Source organism: Jatropha curcas, chromosome 10 (genome assembly GCF_041381405.1).
Source record: "Jatropha curcas cultivar XTBG-Jc1 chromosome 10, XTBG_Jcur_1.0, whole genome shotgun sequence".
NCBI lineage: Eukaryota > Viridiplantae > Streptophyta > Magnoliopsida > Malpighiales > Euphorbiaceae > Jatropha > Jatropha curcas.
The window spans coordinates 5,095,712-5,112,857 of NC_143160.1; the positions used below are offsets into that span (position 1 = coordinate 5,095,712).

The 17,146-nt window shown below is 34.6% G+C and overlaps 4 protein-coding genes and 1 long non-coding RNA gene across 7 annotated transcripts; 2 read left to right on the forward strand and 3 right to left on the reverse strand.

Annotated features, from left to right (window-relative positions):
- Positions 1-959: 959 nt before the first annotated feature.
- LOC105640359 (uncharacterized) lies at positions 960-7,443 on the forward strand. 3 transcript variants are annotated; one of them, XM_012224648.4, is made up of 13 exons: positions 960-1,566; positions 1,853-1,988; positions 2,283-2,419; positions 2,607-2,808; positions 3,135-3,373; positions 3,486-3,597; positions 3,754-3,898; positions 4,093-4,235; positions 4,357-4,526; positions 4,650-4,958; positions 5,047-5,102; positions 5,491-5,705; positions 6,150-7,443. In XM_012224648.4, exons 1-13 carry the CDS (start codon positions 1,360-1,362, stop codon positions 7,298-7,300), a joined length of 3,222 nt encoding a protein of 1,073 aa, XP_012080038.1. In that variant the 5' UTR covers positions 960-1,359; the 3' UTR covers positions 7,301-7,443. The 3 variants fall into 3 exon arrangements, with proteins under 3 accessions (XP_012080038.1, XP_089582919.1, XP_020537408.1); XM_089726793.1 differs by lacking the exon at positions 960-1,566 and having other exon boundaries at positions 1,851-1,984; positions 2,283-2,423; XM_020681749.3 differs by lacking the exon at positions 960-1,566 and having other exon boundaries at positions 1,851-1,984.
- Positions 7,444-7,542: 99 nt separating this feature from the next.
- On the forward strand, positions 7,543-8,967 carry GRXC1 (Thioredoxin superfamily protein). The gene is made up of 4 exons (XM_012224649.4): positions 7,543-7,784; positions 8,013-8,101; positions 8,415-8,513; positions 8,715-8,967. Exons 1-4 carry the CDS (start codon positions 7,681-7,683, stop codon positions 8,807-8,809), a joined length of 387 nt encoding a protein of 128 aa, XP_012080039.1. The 5' UTR covers positions 7,543-7,680; the 3' UTR covers positions 8,810-8,967.
- Positions 8,968-9,035: 68 nt separating this feature from the next.
- Positions 9,036-13,443, reverse strand: LOC105640361 (tryptophan biosynthesis 1). The gene is made up of 10 exons (XM_012224650.4): positions 12,851-13,443; positions 12,600-12,743; positions 12,162-12,323; positions 11,984-12,067; positions 10,831-11,019; positions 10,123-10,213; positions 9,913-9,972; positions 9,609-9,727; positions 9,355-9,489; positions 9,036-9,268 (listed from the first exon to the last, which is right to left on the reverse strand). The coding sequence occupies exons 1-10, from the start codon at positions 13,082-13,084 to the stop codon at positions 9,233-9,235; spliced, it is 1,254 nt and encodes a 417-aa protein (XP_012080040.1). The 5' UTR covers positions 13,085-13,443; the 3' UTR covers positions 9,036-9,232.
- LOC110010169 (uncharacterized) lies at positions 11,026-11,977 on the reverse strand. Its single transcript, XR_002285128.2, has 3 exons — positions 11,537-11,977; positions 11,276-11,337; positions 11,026-11,200 (listed from the first exon to the last, which is right to left on the reverse strand). It is a non-coding gene; the product is annotated as an uncharacterized LOC110010169 (long non-coding RNA).
- A 968-nt stretch (positions 13,444-14,411) lies between the features above and the next one.
- LOC105640363 (wall-associated receptor kinase galacturonan-binding protein) lies at positions 14,412-16,139 on the reverse strand. The gene is made up of 3 exons (XM_012224651.4): positions 15,194-16,139; positions 14,873-15,031; positions 14,412-14,723 (listed from the first exon to the last, which is right to left on the reverse strand). Exons 1-2 carry the CDS (start codon positions 15,999-16,001, stop codon positions 14,919-14,921), a joined length of 921 nt encoding a protein of 306 aa, XP_012080041.1. The 5' UTR covers positions 16,002-16,139; the 3' UTR covers positions 14,412-14,723; positions 14,873-14,918.
- Positions 16,140-17,146: the final 1,007 nt, after the last annotated feature.

The following is a 17,146-nucleotide window of genomic DNA, read 5'->3' on the forward strand; positions in this document are numbered from 1 at the left end:
ACTCCTTTTACTATATAAACGATCAAATAATTAAAGTTGAGAAAAATAAATAGTTAGGATCAAATAATGTTAGAGATAAAATAAGTGGGGTTGTTGGATCGAATCTGCAAACAATGTATACAAAGGGTTTATTAAGGATGCATATGATAAAAAAAAGAACAGCTGTGGAACAACAACAATATGGTCTGTGTCCATGGAAGCTGTACATGCAGCACGTGATACGGTTTCTTTGCTTTACTATAAAAACTTCTGAGAAAAAGGAAATTACTGATTTCTATTTTTTACCAACCAATCATTTGCTGAACCAACGACAATGTTATGAGAATGTTACTAGTAATTGTCTTTAGGGAAGAGGAAGATGTTAAAATGTTTTGGCTCAAAGCAATAAAGAGAAAAAATAAATAAAAAAGATACTATTTTTCGTCCAATGGGAAGTTTTTGGAGCACAAAACATGGTTTCCTATACATGTGGCATCGGTTGGTCGAATGGGTATACTATACATGCTGAAGAATTGGAACTATACAAACTAATTATTTGGAGAAGTTAGTTTGATTAGTTATGATCATATAACATAGAGAATTTCAGTTATAACACTAAGAATCCCACTAGGGCTTCATATTTGCTTCCTTGTAAATTTTTAAAATTTAATTTCATATTAGACTTATATTGAATTGAATAATAATGATATGATGAAAGAGATAAAGGGTTCACAAATAACCTTTTCATTTCAGGAATTCTTGAGAAAAAAAATACAAGATTAATTAGTTTTCATTGGACTTATTATCTTTTGTAATTATCGATATATTCTATTAAGTTGGATCTTAATTATGCTTTGGATGGTGTAGTCAATAGTCAGAAGAAAAGTGCAAGTTAGATGAAATGCTCATATCATAAATCACAATCATAAATATGGAGGAGGAGGAGGAGCCAATTCTGGATACATACTTTTCTTGCACATTTTTCAGTCAAAGACAAAAAAATTTATGGCCAAAACAGAATTGGTGCTTCTTTCTTGTTGTCTTCTTTCGAATACAAATCCTTCTTAGAGAATCTCACTTTCTATCTCTCTCTCTCTCTTATCTCTACAGAACACACCCTGGTTCTTTACTGTCAGTCTCATGTGCACTATCCTTAAACTCATCCTTCATCAACCACTAATCCCATATTCTAAGCCATTCTCTTACTTCAATTATTTCATCTAATCCCCTCTCTTTCTTTCTTTACCACATTTTTCCCTAGACCAAGTTTCATGCAATGTCCTTTGCTGCCTTCTACGCTGACCCAACAGATGTCTATCATTTACTTGCAGAAGTTTTAGGCTCTAGATAGTTTAGACTTCGGGTACAGTCAATCCAGAAATGGGTTTGCTAAAACTTTCGTGGCTGGTTTTGCTTCTTTGGGTTTTTTCTCTTTGTTTTAGAGCTCTTTGCGATGATGCAGAGGTATTTGTTAAGTTCTTGAAAGCTCCCCATGCATTTTCACATTTGAATACAGCCACATTTGAATTTCAAGTTCTGGTGGGTGGAAATGAGCGTTCTTGCACAAATTGTACCACAAATTGTAAGGTTAGTTTCTTATTTGGGCTTCTGTTTTTGTCTTAGTTGCTTAATTTTGGCTCCTTTGTTCTGTTGCTTTCTCATAATATGAAACCAAGACCGCGCTTCTTATCAGCCATGTGAACAAAAAGTTGAAAACTTTCAATTTCCTCCGATTTTCCTATTTTTTCAGAATCCTTTTTCAAGTACAAGTTGCACTATTTCTAAGCTACTGAAGGCATATACTTGTAGGGTTATTGTTTTCCTTATTCATGTTCTGCTGGAAGTCCTCATTTTAAATATGTGATGCATGCAGCTAGATGATGGCATTGCCTCTGATTGCGGAAGTAGGAGGGTCTTATATGAGGCCTTGCAGGATGGAAATCATACATTTGAGGTCTGCTTCAACGGGTCTCAAGGAGTTGGCTGTGCTACATATGACTGGACTGTTGGTTAAGAAATTTCCCTTTTTCAATTTTTGAGCAAGTGTTGCTTAGATGTTATGTTTTTTTTTTTTTTTTTTTTTTTAGTCTCCTTATACTAACAATTTCTTTAGCTTTGTTATGCTAAATCACAGTCAAACCTAATTGATCTAACTTGAAAAAATTGAAGTTTTTGTTAAATTATGTGTGTACAAGAAACTGTGATATATATTATTTGTTTACCAAGCTTGAAGAATTAGAATGCGTAACGTCTACAAAATAAATGGCAATGACTCTAAATACCTGGCTAATTTTTTTTTGCAGATACTGTCCCCCCAACAGCATATATAACTTCATCAACATCTTTTACAAACGCTTTAAATGTTACTGTAAATATTTCTTTCACAGAAACCTGTTCTGGTGGAGGGGGTTTCAGATGTTCATCAGTGAATTCATGCAACGTGAGTAGGTGCCAGAGAAAATGTATCAAAGTTCTATATGATTCTTTTACATTCTTTATGTGCTTGGTACATGACATGCATAACTGTGGATTTATAGTCAATCTCTCAGCATGAATCCTATGTTAATTTTGTTGGTATTAATAGAAATTAATAGTTTCTTAAAGATTGCTGTAAAATTTCTTTACAGCTTCTGGTCTATGGTGCTGGTCAAGTAATACCATCCTCGCTGGTTATTCTGCAACCAAACCTCAAATATTCTCTTCTAGTAGGTTTATCAACTACTGTCCTGTATGGACGTGTCATACTGGTAATGGACAAGAATTTTTGTACAGACATTGCTGGAAACAGATTTACAAGGACAGCAAATTCTAGTTTCTTTGTACATTTCGGTGAGTTTTTTTGTTCATTCCTCGTGTTAAAACTACATCCACATCACTTTCAGAAATGTGATGCTGCCTGTAGTTTATGACAGATAGAGAAATCATCTCAAATTTTATTTTCTGTTCTGATCTACATACGAACTTTCGTCTTTTATTTCCTTAAGAAGGTGTCCTGCAAAATAATAGCATATGGGCAATATTTCTGAATATATGGGTGTCCTTTAAGATTTTAAACTTACTTCTAATTGATGTGACTTAACAGCTTTTAAATCCCATTCCTATTTTGGCCGTTGATTTCTGAATTCAATCTGTTTATTTGGTGGTTTATTCTGTAGATAGAAAAAGTGTTTTTGTTGACCTGAGGATTCACATTCCTGAAAAGCTACTTCAGCTTGACAATCAAACTAGAACAGTGCAGGCTACAAATGATTATGATAAGTTGAAGGCGTACTTGTACTTCTCAGAACCAATTCTCAACTCATCTGCTGACATTCTTGATTCTATCAACATTAGTGAAGGTGCACTTCTTCCTATAAGTGGAGAAAAACTTGGGAACCGCAGATTTGGTTTTCAGGTTAGTAGGTGTGTATAGTGAGAATTTCTTTTTTCTTGATGAAGTTTAACTATGGACCTATTTTTCCTTGGTACTTTTTAGTGCTCACTCCATCTATGTTGTCTCGTTTCAGTTAGTCAATGTATCTAGCATTGCTATCATCACAATAAGCTTTTATTCGAACTCTATAATAAGCAGATCGGGGACTTCCATTTCTCCTATTGCGCCAAGTTCTTTCCTTTATGGTACGATAATATGATCTTCAATATTTAGAAGAGCTTAAAAGGATTAGAAAAGATTGTGTTCTACAGATTTTGTTTTTATCTTTGCGAACTCTGCATGTTTACACTAGAAGAGATATGGTCACCCCCTTCTGACATGTATATTGATGCCATTTTTAGATTCTCAAAGGCCTGCTGTGAAACTGAGTACAACATCTAATTCAAGGACAAAGGAACACAGCATCCTGATATCAATAAAGTTCATGAAGCCTGTATTTGGCTTTAATTCTTCCTTTTTATCAATCTCAGGGGGTCATTTGCAGAGGCAAGTCAAACTTACCAACATCTTCATTTGCTTACCCACATCAACACTAGGAATATACACAACACACACACATCTAGGGACAACAGAACTTTAAAATATTTTACCCACCATGCTTGATATTTTGTTCAAGGAAAATAATATGCTTTCATATTTACAAGTCATATTTTTGATTTATTGCTTTTGATGGAATCCAGCTTTCAAGAAATAAGTAGAAGCAAATACATTGCACAGATACATGCTGATGATGAGATTATATCTATCAATATTCCTGCAAACATAACTGGAGATGTTGCTGGAAATAAAAATCTACCTTCTAACACTCTACAAGTGAGACACTGTAAGGAGCATGTTTTTCACTTTTTGCTTCTACCAAGTGTTGTCTGATATAAAATTTTGGAGGAGTTTTAGCTGGAAATTTTTGGTGCTGTGCTGACTTGTATTTTAAAATGAAAATACAGATTGTGTACCTACGATATCCTCTGTAACTTCTGCTTTTGCAACTGCTATTTTCCTGGCAACATCTTTTGCTGCTGGACTGCTCACTGTGTCAACAGCAAGCCTTCGGTCTGTTGGAGCATTTTCCAGATCAACTTCTTTGCTGACTTCTGAACCTACAAGGAATCTTTTTGTATGATGCTTTATCTTTTTGTATAATTTATAACCTATCACGTCATCAAATAACAATGAAAGCTAACAAGCTCTTTATCATTGTTACGAAACTAAGAACATCTTATATTTTCCTTTTACACAGAGAATTGCCTGCTACATTCAAGTTTTTGCATTTTCTAGATGGTTGGCTGTTGGACTGCCCGTTGAATATTATGAATTTGCAAGGAATTTACAATGGAGTATTCCCTACTTCAGTCTCCCATGGGAAACTGGGGGTGTTCATCCAGTCATGTTGGGCCCAAATTCTACTACTGCCCCACATTCCTATATTTCCAGTGTTTATGATTCAGAAATTTCAAAGAAAAAACAACTGGAAGAACAGAATTTGGCTATTGCTGCTTCAGTATATGGATTGCCACTCACTCCACTGGAGTATAGAATATTTTTTGAGGTAGGGGTGGATTCTTCTATGAATTTTCAACTTCAAACAGCTTTAGCAACTATTTTTATAAGACAGAAACCCCTTTTTATCCTTACAGAGCCAAAATATGACGCCAGAAGCAGAATATATTTTAGATCCACAGTATTCGAATGGGTGAGTTATTGTGGTTTACTTCTGTTCCTTCAATTTACTCTTGATTGACATAACATCATGATAAAAGGTTCAATGGCTGAACAAGAAAACTTGGAACTGCTGAACTATATAGAATGGTAAAAACCAATTGTTTAAGAAAACTGCAGCTGTCATCTGTGCTTCTTCATTCATTCATTTCCAGTCAGTGCTTCCAGAAACATTGCTGCTACCTTCTGCTATTGCAGACTATTGGTTATGACCTCAAAATGTGGATGCTTAACACCTCTTTTTGTCATTTCATTTATTCTGATCAATTATTTGCTTGAGCCTTCTAACATTTAGGTTCTGGCATTCAGCATAAAAGAATTTTACTTATTAACCTGATATCTTTTGCTTTTAACTATTGTAGGTGGAGGGTTTTTGATAGAAGTATGTTCTGGCTGGCTTTAGTTGGTGGCAGTTTGATACTGCTACATGGTCTACTCTTTTTTATTTTAAAACTGAGGAAGAAAGACCTTGAAAAGCCAAGGAATTATGGAGCATTAACATTCCCAAGATTTGAGATATTTCTCATGATTCTTGCATTGCCTTGTATTTGTGAGGCCTCTGCTTCTCTCGTTAGAGGTACTATGCATTTTCATTTTTTACCTCTTATGTATCTCTTTCTCTATGCACAGTTAGCACACCTGAGCATAGAATAGAGAGCTTGCATCATAATATCGAAATCCGATGAATCAGTCCGGACCGGTTTACTTATGGATGTCCTACTGCTTTACAAATTGAATACTTAGTGTCAAAAATTCCCCGAATTTGTTTACCATTTCCATAAATAATATAATTGAAAACTTGAAGTTTCAGATTCTCTTTTTCCTGATAGGGGACCTGAATCATTTATATTCTCCACATAAATGTATATTACAAACCTGCTTGGCTGTTTAAATATGCAAATAAATCATGATTATGCATTCTATTTTCCTTGCAATTTCTTTATAAATTTATTAACCTTTAGGAGAACTTGAAACTACACATCTTTATACGGTTTAACTGATATCGCTTTTATGGTTCAAGGAGGGACGCAATTGGGGGTTGTCATTGGTGTACTGCTGCTGGGGTTTGTGGGATTTTCAGTTCTGACCTTGTTCTTGTTCCTGTCTGTTGGAATTTCGCTTGGAAAGCTACTCCAGTACAAGGAAATCCATCAAGAAGGCCAGATATTTCACTGGTATCAAGACATTATTCGAGTATCTTTAGGTCCAGGTAAAAGAGGCCAATGGACATGGAAGAACCAAACTAACTCTGTTTATCTAATAATGCTTGGCCCTTTATTTGAAGATCTAAGAGGTCCCCCTAAATACATGCTCTCACAAATTTCTAAAGCTGATCCCAAAAAGCAAAGGGATAATATTATTGCATCCGACGATGAAACAGAAGATGCAGAAGCACCTTTTATACAGAAACTGTTTGGAATACTTAGAATATACTACACACTACTTGAAACAGTAAAGCGAGTTACTCTAGGCATTTTGGTCGGTGCATACTTGGATGACTGGTCATCTAAAACTCCAACAATTATGTTATTTTGCATAACATCATTTCAGCTCTTCTTCCTTGTCCTTAAGAAACCTTTTATTAAGAAAAAGGTGCAATTAGTTGAGATCATTAGTCTTTCCTCCCATGTAGGTATATTTACCACTTGTTTCGTACTCTTGGAGAAGAAATTAACGGCCAGTGATGAAACTAAAGTTGGAATTTTTATGATTGTGCTCTTCTTAATTGGATTTTTGGGGCAAATGATCAATGAATGGTATGCATTGTACATACAGACAAAGCAGCTGGATCCTGCTGAAAAATCATTCTCAGTAGGTTTGAAAGCTGGATCAATAGGGTTTCTCTTGTTCTTCACTCCACAGAAAATGAGCAGATACCTGGAATGCAAGCTGCCGCAGAATCAACAGCAAGATAGAGGAACTGGGGGAGAGACAATTTCCTCTGCTGAAAGAGCAGATAAGCCATGGCCAAAACAGCTGAGAGAACTGGCACAGGCCAGCTTTACTGCAGATAGAAATGGAAGTCCAAATGACCCTTCAACTAGCCACACAAAATGGAGTGGATTCTGGGGAAATAAAAGCAGTGGTGGCTCATCCCAGAATTCTGCAGATTTCAAGTTAAAACCAAGTCGGTTATACAAAGATTTAGAAGCCATTTTTGCATCAAAATGAATCATCAACAGCTATTGTATATGAAATTTGTTTTTTTACAATGTTTAAATGAACTTCCAAATTGGTAATTGTGGCCTTTTGTGCTAATGAAATTGGATTTAATTATTATTTTTTTAAATAAAGGTTAATAATCCAAATTTTAATTATCTTTTCTAAAAATTAATAATATATTTCCTTGACGAGACTTGATGGGTATCTGATTCGCTTTGCCCTAGTGGAAGGCCGCCACCTAATCACAGTTGATAACACCCACAAGCCACCTGTGAATACCGTCTCTCTGCCACCGAAATTTTGCACGAAAATCGAACACAAAACACCTGTTCTTGATCTCGGTTGCCTTTGTCTTTCTTTCTTTCTTCAACAGTAATAAAGACACAGAAATGGGTTCGTTATTTAGTTCAAGCAAAAAGAGCAAAGAAGAAATCGACATGGCACTTAATAAGGCCAGGGAACTCTCCACCTCTGCTCCTGTTGTCGTCTTTAGGTTTTTTTCTTTTTCAAATTCTCAATCTTTCGCCAATTCCCTTTTCATGTTTCATTTTTTCTTATGGTATTTAGGTTATTGAAATTATTGGAAATATTCTTTTTGAAGTTTTCTTTTTATTTTTTTGTTGCTCCTTTCTTTTTGGGAATGGAAATAGGATATTGAAAAGTATTTGTTTGTCTCTCTGTTTTTGTTTGATCTCACAGTGTCCTGTGTTCATGTTTGCAGCAAAACCTACTGTGGTTATTGCAACAGGGTCAAGCAGTTGCTGACACAATTAGGAGCAAGCTATAAAGTTATTGAACTGGATGAGGAAAGTATGACTATACTCCTTTAAGTACAATTCTTTATAGTCCATTCCATTATTACATTTTTTTTTTTTTTTTGACATTTTCCATTATTACATCTTGATCAAACATAATAACATTTTGATATTAACAAGAATTAGCAGTATTTCTACTTTTGAGGTATAAACCGCTTGTATCAACATGCTGTCATAAATATAAATTTGCTGTTAATCATTGTTTTTTAAATTCATGTTATATTAATATTTGTTACCCTGAAAGTTGCCAATCAGGCTTTTATTAAGGTAATACACTGTATTTTAAAAGGAACTTCTTTCTTTTGAAGTTGATGGAGCTGAAATCCAAGCAGCTTTAACCCAATGGACTGGGCAAAGGACTGTACCAAATGTGTTTATCAATGGAAAACGAATCGGTGGTTGTGATGGTCAGTGCATTCTATATTCTTAAGTTTACTTTTCTCTACTTCTCTGTTTCTCCGTTTTTAGAGAGGGGCTTTAGTATTGTATTATTCGAAACTGCTATAGGTATGAGAACGAATACTTATTTTCCTAACTTCAATTTTCATGATCCCAGTTTATATGACTTGACTTAAATATCAATCAATTAGCTTGTTGGATTGTTGTAGATACACTGGAGAAGTACCAAAAAGGCGAGCTCTTGTCCCTTCTCAACGATGCTGGTGCCATTGCTAACAACTCTGCTGACTCTGCTCAGCTGTGAGTAATGTTGAAAACCCAGACGATGATACTGTAGAAATACGAGAATAAAAATTCATCCCATGTTACCAATGTACATGAATCCTTCTCATGGACCTAACTAAATGTATAATGTGCTTTGTTTTGATCTTTTCCCGAGTATGAAAATTGCAACTTTTATTATATTGGTTTTGTGCAATGTTCATTTTGCCATTTATAAATTCAGCATCTATAATTTTGGATTGGGATCATTATATTCCTTTCAAGTTGGAAACTTTCTTGCGCTAAAGAAAATATTCCTTACAAGCCAATCGTTCAAAATTTGGACCGTCTTGACTAGTTCTAACTATGAACGTACAAAGTCTCTTTGTTGCTCTTTTAATTGTAGAATTGCCAATTGTGCAGTTGACACTATGGCGTTCACAGCTTTCTATCATCAAACAAATTTTCAGGCGGTCTTGACAAGCGTTTCTTCTTTCACCTTCTGTTGTCCAACAAAGTGGATACAAGAAAACTAGTGATGTTAAAATTCCAAGAAATAACAAAAACTGCACATAAATTTTCACTTACATTCGAAACTTTTATCCACAAATCGAGTGTCTCGATGGCTTTTCCTGATGATTGCGCCTCACGAGCCAAGGCTATACCATCAGCTAAAGTGTTCACAAGGCCACTTACCAAGAGAGCTGCTGCTGCATTAAGGATCTGATATATTATCCTTGCGTTAGAACTTGGATAACCCATTTGATTGATTCATATTCATACAACTCGCATGTGCACAAACAGGAAACCATGAAATTTCTAGAAGTGTTGATGGAACTCACAAATGCGTCAGCAATTGGCCCTTTCTCCCCTGACAACACTCGTTTTAGCATCTCTGCGTTGTATTCTGGGCCTCCACCTCGCAAGCTGTCTAAGGTGCAGCGAGGAATGCCAAAATCCACTGTTCAATGAACATTCTCAGTTTATCAGTGATCTAATAATAATCACATCTACATTTCACAACTCAAGTATAGGTGATGTTCATTTTGGAAGTTTTAGTTTACACCCCTCCAATCCTTGGAGCAAAAGTTTTATGTAGTTGAAGGAAGATATGGACACATTACCAAGTTAGTGAGAAGATCTTACATGGATCAAATAAGAATTTCTCAATCTTTTCTGGAGAGATGTCAAGGACTAACCCAGGTCCTGTATTCAGATAATCATGAATAAATGAAACGAGATTAGATTGAATCATGAAGACAAAATGGACTTATCAAATCTGCAGCCAAAGAAATCTGAAGTTTTTGTATTTCATATAGGCATTAGCTTGAGATACAGAAAAGGACGAAACCATACCGAGGGGACTCATTTCATCTAAGCCCTCCGAGTGAACAACTAATGCTCTCTTCATTCCAAATCGTTGCAATGCTTTAGCCATTTTATAGACCTACTCAAAGAATGCAAGAAGAATACTCCTTTAATAGAAGAAAAAAGTTCCACAAAAGAATGCAGGTTATATGAATGGAAGTGGAACAGCCAAGAAGCCCAAGCCAACTACACATTTCTTGAATGTTAAAATGTCTCTTTTCTGGCATCTTCAGAATGTCTAAGAATAAGATTTTTCACAGTAATGATCTCTATTGATGTGAACCTTCTTTTTAGTTATCTTTTTGGACAAAAGGTCTTCCGTAGCCCTTACCCCTAAAACTTCTTTCTTTGGCCCCACAACCAATTTGTTCTGGCTCCATCACTGAAGATATAAAAGTTTAGCTGAAATACCTAATATAGCTTCTATATATGCTTCAGATGTAAATAGAGGAGCATCTATTCACGACTGTGTGCACAACAGATTGCAGTCTACAGTGTACTGCTAACAATATGAAGAGATTCAATATTGCAGCAAAAACATCTGATAAAGATGTTGAAAGCTTAAATTTTAGTAATTTAACTGAATAAGTTCAGAAATTCCTTTTTCCTCGGCTTATAATATTAATAATTAACAAATCTGAAAAATGATAGCATGACATATTTACTACTATTATAATTCATGGTATAGGAACTTACCAAGTCTTCCTTGTATACACCAACAACAGCAAAAGGTACGCGTGCAGGATTCAGCATAGGGCCCAAGATATTGAATACTGTCTTTACTTTTAGCTTTTTCCTCACAGGGCTGACAATCTTCATGGCAGGATGGTATTTTGGAGACATCATGAAACCAATTCCTGCCTCATTCACGCACTTGGATACCCCCTGGTTTCATCAACAGACAGAGAAGGAACCCACTAAATAAATGTATCAAAAGACATTACATTTCTACAACTGAATTGATTTCCAAACATATGGTGTCTATTTCACCTACCTAGGTTATGATCTAAAAATAAATTCTGAACAAAAAGAAGCCAAAATTGAAGCACTTAATTTTGACAAATTTCTGAAAACAAGAATATATCATTAGAAGTCATCGAAAAAGACACACCCTATTTTTCAGCTCTCAGTTAGATTATACCCCAAGAGACATGGACATCAGATCAACCGGAACCTCACAGCGTCGGTACAGTACTACTCTTTCTTTACAGACTCCAGCCATGGTTCAAGAAGAGAAATGATAAGATGTGGGCACGAAGAATGTTTGCAAAATGAAAGAAATTAACGCATTACTAGTAATAGCTCTTAGACATGGATTGGTTAAGGTTTCAAATTTGCAGTAATTGGAAATTCTGCAGGCCAATGGAAAGTGTAAACCCTGAAAGGCACATTGAAAACTCACCTTCAAGAGTTCAAGCGCACATGGTTTTGACCAGAAGTTCAGTCCTTTCACTTACAATAAATTGTATCAGATATCAGATGGATTAAACACCAACATTCCCCCACAAAAAGCGATTTGATGAATTGGCCTTAAAAATGCAAGATGAGTATTAGATCGGCTCGCATTTGTGGGTTCTGGCATTAGCATGTTACTATCATGAAGAAATTGGTAGGAAGAGGGACTAACAATAATGATCACAAACCTAGAAAATGGTCCACATTCATATGCTGTCCGTGAGCTGTAGGACTGTTGGTTTACAAATATCCACCATATCACATCTAACATGCATTTCTCATACCAAAAAGAGCTGGTTTGAATACCACAATGCTATTCAGGATGTATCAACACACCAAATCAGTACTAGGACCAACTAAAGGTATTAATGACTTGCATTCATAGTAAACCTACCTCTGGGTCCAGATCAATTATTATCCCCAGTGCTTCTAGTACATCAGCACTTCCACAAGCAGAAGAACTCGAACGATTCCCTTGCTGTGAAGCAAACAAACGGTTTCGTGGCATTTAGCATATCACTATGAATCATTGGACAAGTCTATTGTTTCACTTTAAGATTAAAAAGTGTTACCTTGGCAACTTTTGTACCACAAGCAGCAGCAAGTATTGATGCTCCAGTAGAAATATTAACTGTATTTGCCCCATCTCCACCAGTTCCAACAATGTCGACTGCATCAACTAACCCTTCAACTGTCCTAGCATGCTTAATCATTGCTCTTGCCAATCCCACAATCTGTCAGCCCAAAAAAAAAAAAAAAAAAAAAAACCCAAAATTTAAGATTATTTTCGTTCCATTCGTAACGTAACTCTCACTGCTTCACCAAAACACATTACAGTGACATCTTTTAAATAATTACTGTTTGGAATTAAATTGATGTCAATCGAAAACAATAAAAGCACATAGACTGATGCAATTATTGCCCTTGAAAGGAATCAATGCACTAGAGCACAGGCTTAAGTCACTAACAACAAGCCAAACAACTCCAAAGCAGATAGTAGTTGCACTTACTTCTTCAAAAGTCTCCCCTTTGGCTCTCAGCAACACAAGGAAGGCACTAATCAAAGCCTCATTACCATCATTTAATAAATAATAAAGCGAAGTTTCAGCTTCAGATTCCGTCAAATCCACCCGACTAATCAAAGACTCGATTAACTGTTGGAAAAGGAAAGACCAAAAAAAAAAAAAAAACAGAAAACAGAATCATTAAACAATAATTACAAGAAACAGAATACCCAAAGAAATTTAAATTCTGAGCATACCTCATTAAATGCAGTCGTGGGTGTCGACGATTTTTCACGAACACAAGAAAGGGCAGTAACAAAAGTCGTACTTTTTCTACTGCTACTGCTTCCATTTTTCTCTGCGGCGAAAACAGAGCAGTTGAATTCTCGAAACTGGTAAATTGGCGATAAGGGTCTCCGATTTATTGAAGAAGAGATATGAATTTTAGGCTGATAGGAATAGAGCGAAGAGAAAGCGAAAGCTAAAGCCATAGATGCCAAAACAAAGATGACAGAAAGATACAATAACCGCAAAAACTAAGACAGACTCTTTACTGAGCAATTGAAGAAAGAAAGAGAGAGATAGCTTAATCGAATGGATATACAAATATAACAATATGGATTGAGCAGTAATTTTGATGATTGAATTGGACATGTAGGATTATATAGTTGGGGGTTGGTGGGAGTAGCGGCTTGGTTTTAGCCTGTGCATTACCATAGAAGGGAAGGTGAAGAAGTTAGAGATTAGCAGAGCAATAGGTAATTCTCTGGTTTTCACGCAAAATGAATTCCAGCAACGGTGAAGAATCTCTATTGAACTATGCATTCCAATAATTTAGTCAAGACGAATCATAAATTGAATTCTGAGCTTTAATATATATTTTTTATCGCTGTAATTAATTTTGGCGTGCCGTATAATTATTAAATTCTTGTCTTATCGTGTAAAATCTCTTGCTGTTTACAAAATATTTATTAAAAAAATTACTCTGAATAGTGGAGCGTCTCCAGTAGAGGAGCATCTGACTTACCAAAATAGCCATTTGGCTGAAAAACCGTTTTGGATTTCCTTCAATCCAAAAAGAAACGGAATTGACAACATTGGCAGTTTTTCGGATTCAACAAACTCGGATAAGATTTACCGATACTATATAAAGTCAGATCATTAAATCAAATTAATATTTTATTTTTTAAAAAATACTACTCTTTATTACTATTTTGTATTTTTTAAAAATTGAAAATGGGCATTATTACAAATATTTTAATTCCATTGATTTCAGGTATGGTATTAAATAATTTATGATTAACCTATTAATTATTTAACTCAGTTGGCAACGCAGACTGCGCATGTGAATGTAGCTTTCGGATTCGATCCCATCCGTAGAGAGAGGTGAAGCGAAGAGCCTTAACCAAGTTGAATAGGATATAGGATCAAGATACAGATGATTTAAAAAAAAAAAAAAAATTCCATGTGCTTTAAGGTGTAATTAAATGGGTGGAGAGGTACACAATTAGATGAATTCATTTATGCTTTATTTAAAACTTGAGAAAAGTGATGTTTTTTTTTATGAAATTTAATATAATTAGACTAAATTATATTAAAATTTAATATAATTAAACTAAAGGAGATGGAAATGCATCAAGATTTTAATTTTTTTCAGATTTCAAAATTACTTAAAATTTGAATTAGTTTTAATTTCTAGATAAGAAACACTATCAAAATTTTTATTCTAATTTTGTTTTGCATAAAAAAAAAAAAGAAAAAGAAATTTAAGGAACTCCAATCCATACCGTCATTTTGATGAAATAATTACACTAACAATGCAATGCAAAATCAAATGCACTTGTAATTACTAATTAAGGGCATTGAAATTATTATTTAGGCTTACTAATAAGTTTTAGAAAAGAAAAACAATTAAATGAAGGATTCCCATACATCTAAACAAAGAAGAGTATGATGGATAATAAATATAATATTTTTAAATAATCAATCACAAAAATTTTCCATATTTAATTCATATAATATGGTAGTGTTAAACTTCTTTTTCTTTTTTCCAAAAATATCCTCTCTCTCTTCTGCTGTTCTGTCAACCGGAATTGCCAGCTGCCCATGCTAATAGACAGATCAAATATCCTGCAATTCATTTAATAACAAATAATTAAATCATTAATTTACTTCTAAAATTATTATTATTATTATATATTTTTTCTAACAATACGACAAATAAAAAAAATGAAAAAATTTGAATTGTCAAGAAGCTATAGATGGAAATAGGCAATTACCTAACTTTGTGATTTGCGTTATTTTCGGCCATATGAAGTGAGTTGTTCATGGCCCATACGTAATTAGGTAATTAGGTACTTGGATAAGTTTAGTTGCGAACAAGGTACCTGCTACTGTGCCCAACCTCGACCATCTTCTGCTGCTTGTTCCTGAAATAACTGCAAAAAATAACAGTTCATTTATACAACGTAACAATAACAATGAAGGATAGTGGTAATTTGTAATTGTAATCTCTGTCTTTTACGAGTTGCAGAGTTCTTAACAAGTATTAAGGTAATTTGTATTTAAAATTGTAACTGTGTAAGTCTGTTTCAATGTACCTGAATCACAATTTGACGTGGAGTTGAAATCTGCACACATGCACATCTGTCTAATCCCATCAGAGCCATACCCACAAGTGCCACCAGTTGCCTCACAAGCTCTACAAAATTCCTCATTCTCTTGCACTGAATACTTCACTCTTATCCCAAATGACCATTCACTAGGCCCATCAACCCTTAGCGGTGCAAGACTGTAAGCACTGCTATACCCTTCACACTCTAGCTTGCTTAAATTGATTGCCTTAATAGCCTCAAATGCCACAGCACAACACTCCGGTGGGCCGGACCCAAACATTGACCCAGCATGCCGCCGGCCCACTACGCTCCACGCTGGGCACCCATAATACTCCTCACATCCCATCCCTGAAACGTTCCGACAAGGCAAGTGCTTTCCGGGGAAGCCTTGGAAGAGTGGTGATTTAGCTGAGCAACCTATAAGCATAAACACATTATCTGCCGTTGGATTAAAGTACGGCGACCGCCACGGCTCGACGGAGAACCCATTTCCCTTGCTGCCGAGCACAATAGTGTCACAATTTGACAAATGAGGCTCGTGAAGAGTGAGAGATTGATAAGCATAATCAATTTCTAGTACACGGTAAGAACCTGAACTTATGTGAAACATTAGTACGTCGTTTATGCAGAATAATAGGTCTCTAAAACCAGGGTGACCACAGCCATATTGAAGTGAAAAAGGGTAATCTATAGTGATATTTCCACAATAAGAACGGCACGGATTCAAATGGGCATGGTTGAAATGGATTAATTTCAAGAAAATTATGAGAAAGATGAAGAAAATAGTAGGCATGGCTTTGATTCTTGAAATAGAGAAATCAAGAAATGAAGAAGAAAATATTTTTCTTGGAGAAGATGTGGGTGTGGCGATGAATGATGATACTTTGCTTGGATTGAAGAAGAAATGTTTATTGTTGTATGGGACTTTATGCACATGGTACTGTTGAGGAATCTATATATGTTGTATCTTTTAATGGAATTCTTTTTCTTTATCTTTGGGCAGCTGACTTTTTGATGTTGAGCAATGGAGTATAGGCAGCTTTAGTTTGCTTTTTTGGTGAGTAGAGAGTGATTAGAGAGGCATGAAATGATTTTGTTGTCTTAAGATGCTTCTTCATAATCAAGTCATATTTTCTGCTGTGTCTACGACTACAACAGTGCAAATGGAAGTTATATTCAAATTTGTTGCTTAAGAAAGAAAGAAAGAAAAGAGGAAAAAGAAAATTCTGGTTTTTTCATATCTCATACATTCCTTCTTTTTTCTTTTTGGCATAGCTTATAGTTTAATAATACCAGAGTGAATGGCTTAAAATAAAAGTAAGAATTTAATCAGATTGAAGATTAATTATTATTATTATTGTTATTCATCCAAATCCAATTTCAAACCACAGCCATGAATATGATGAGGTCTTCATGACTGAGTTCAATAAAATAAGAACAATATCCAACAACTGGAAAGCTCATCATGATAAAGTAAAATTTTTTTACCAATTCATTATGGCTGCACTCAATAGATAAGAGTTTGAATTTTAAATATAGGTTTTTATTTTTTTTTTATTTTTATGAACTTTTGATGAATATATACATGTTTAGAAAATTATTTTGAAATATGTTGTTATTCTTTAATTTTTTTTTTTTTTTTTTTTTTTTGTGTGTGTGTGTGTGTGAAAAAGAGAAGTGAAAGGTAATAAACTACTTATTATAGAGCTATTTACTCTTTATAATTTAGTGAAATTTATAAGTTAAAATTTATAAAATTTATGTTTTCAAAAAAAAAAAAATTACCCTTACATTTTGTTTTTTCAACTCAGTTATATGTTTGTTAAAATTTTGCTGATTTTTTTTACTAATCAAATAAAAAAATCGAGCATAATACTTTTTATTTTAAATTTACTTTGAGAGATAAGAAAATCAAATTTTATTGTTAATTTTATTTAA

Coding starts and splice junctions, on each gene's coding strand:
- LOC105640359 (XM_012224648.4), top strand. CDS start 1,360: ATGGGTTTGCTAAAACTTTCGTGGCTGGTTTTGCTTCTTTGGGTTTTT. Junction 4,236..4,356: donor CACTCTACAAGTGAGACACT/GTAAGGAGCATG, acceptor ATGAAAATACAG/ATTGTGTACCTACGATATCC. Junction 5,706..6,149: donor CTCTGCTTCTCTCGTTAGAG/GTACTATGCATT, acceptor TTATGGTTCAAG/GAGGGACGCAATTGGGGGTT.
- GRXC1 (XM_012224649.4), top strand. CDS start 7,681: ATGGGTTCGTTATTTAGTTCAAGCAAAAAGAGCAAAGAAGAAATCGAC. Junction 7,785..8,012: donor GCTCCTGTTGTCGTCTTTAG/GTTTTTTTCTTT, acceptor TCATGTTTGCAG/CAAAACCTACTGTGGTTATT. Junction 8,514..8,714: donor ACGAATCGGTGGTTGTGATG/GTCAGTGCATTC, acceptor GGATTGTTGTAG/ATACACTGGAGAAGTACCAA.
- LOC105640361 (XM_012224650.4), bottom strand. CDS start 13,084: ATGGCTTTAGCTTTCGCTTTCTCTTCGCTCTATTCCTATCAGCCTAAA. Junction 11,020..11,983: donor TAATTGATCTGGACCCAGAG/GTAGGTTTACTA, acceptor TGATGAAACCAG/GGGGTATCCAAGTGCGTGAA. Junction 9,973..10,122: donor AGATGAAATGAGTCCCCTCG/GTATGGTTTCGT, acceptor ATCTGAATACAG/GACCTGGGTTAGTCCTTGAC.
- LOC105640363 (XM_012224651.4), bottom strand. CDS start 16,001: ATGCCTACTATTTTCTTCATCTTTCTCATAATTTTCTTGAAATTAATC. Junction 15,032..15,193: donor CACGTCAAATTGTGATTCAG/GTACATTGAAAC, acceptor TATTTTTTGCAG/TTATTTCAGGAACAAGCAGC.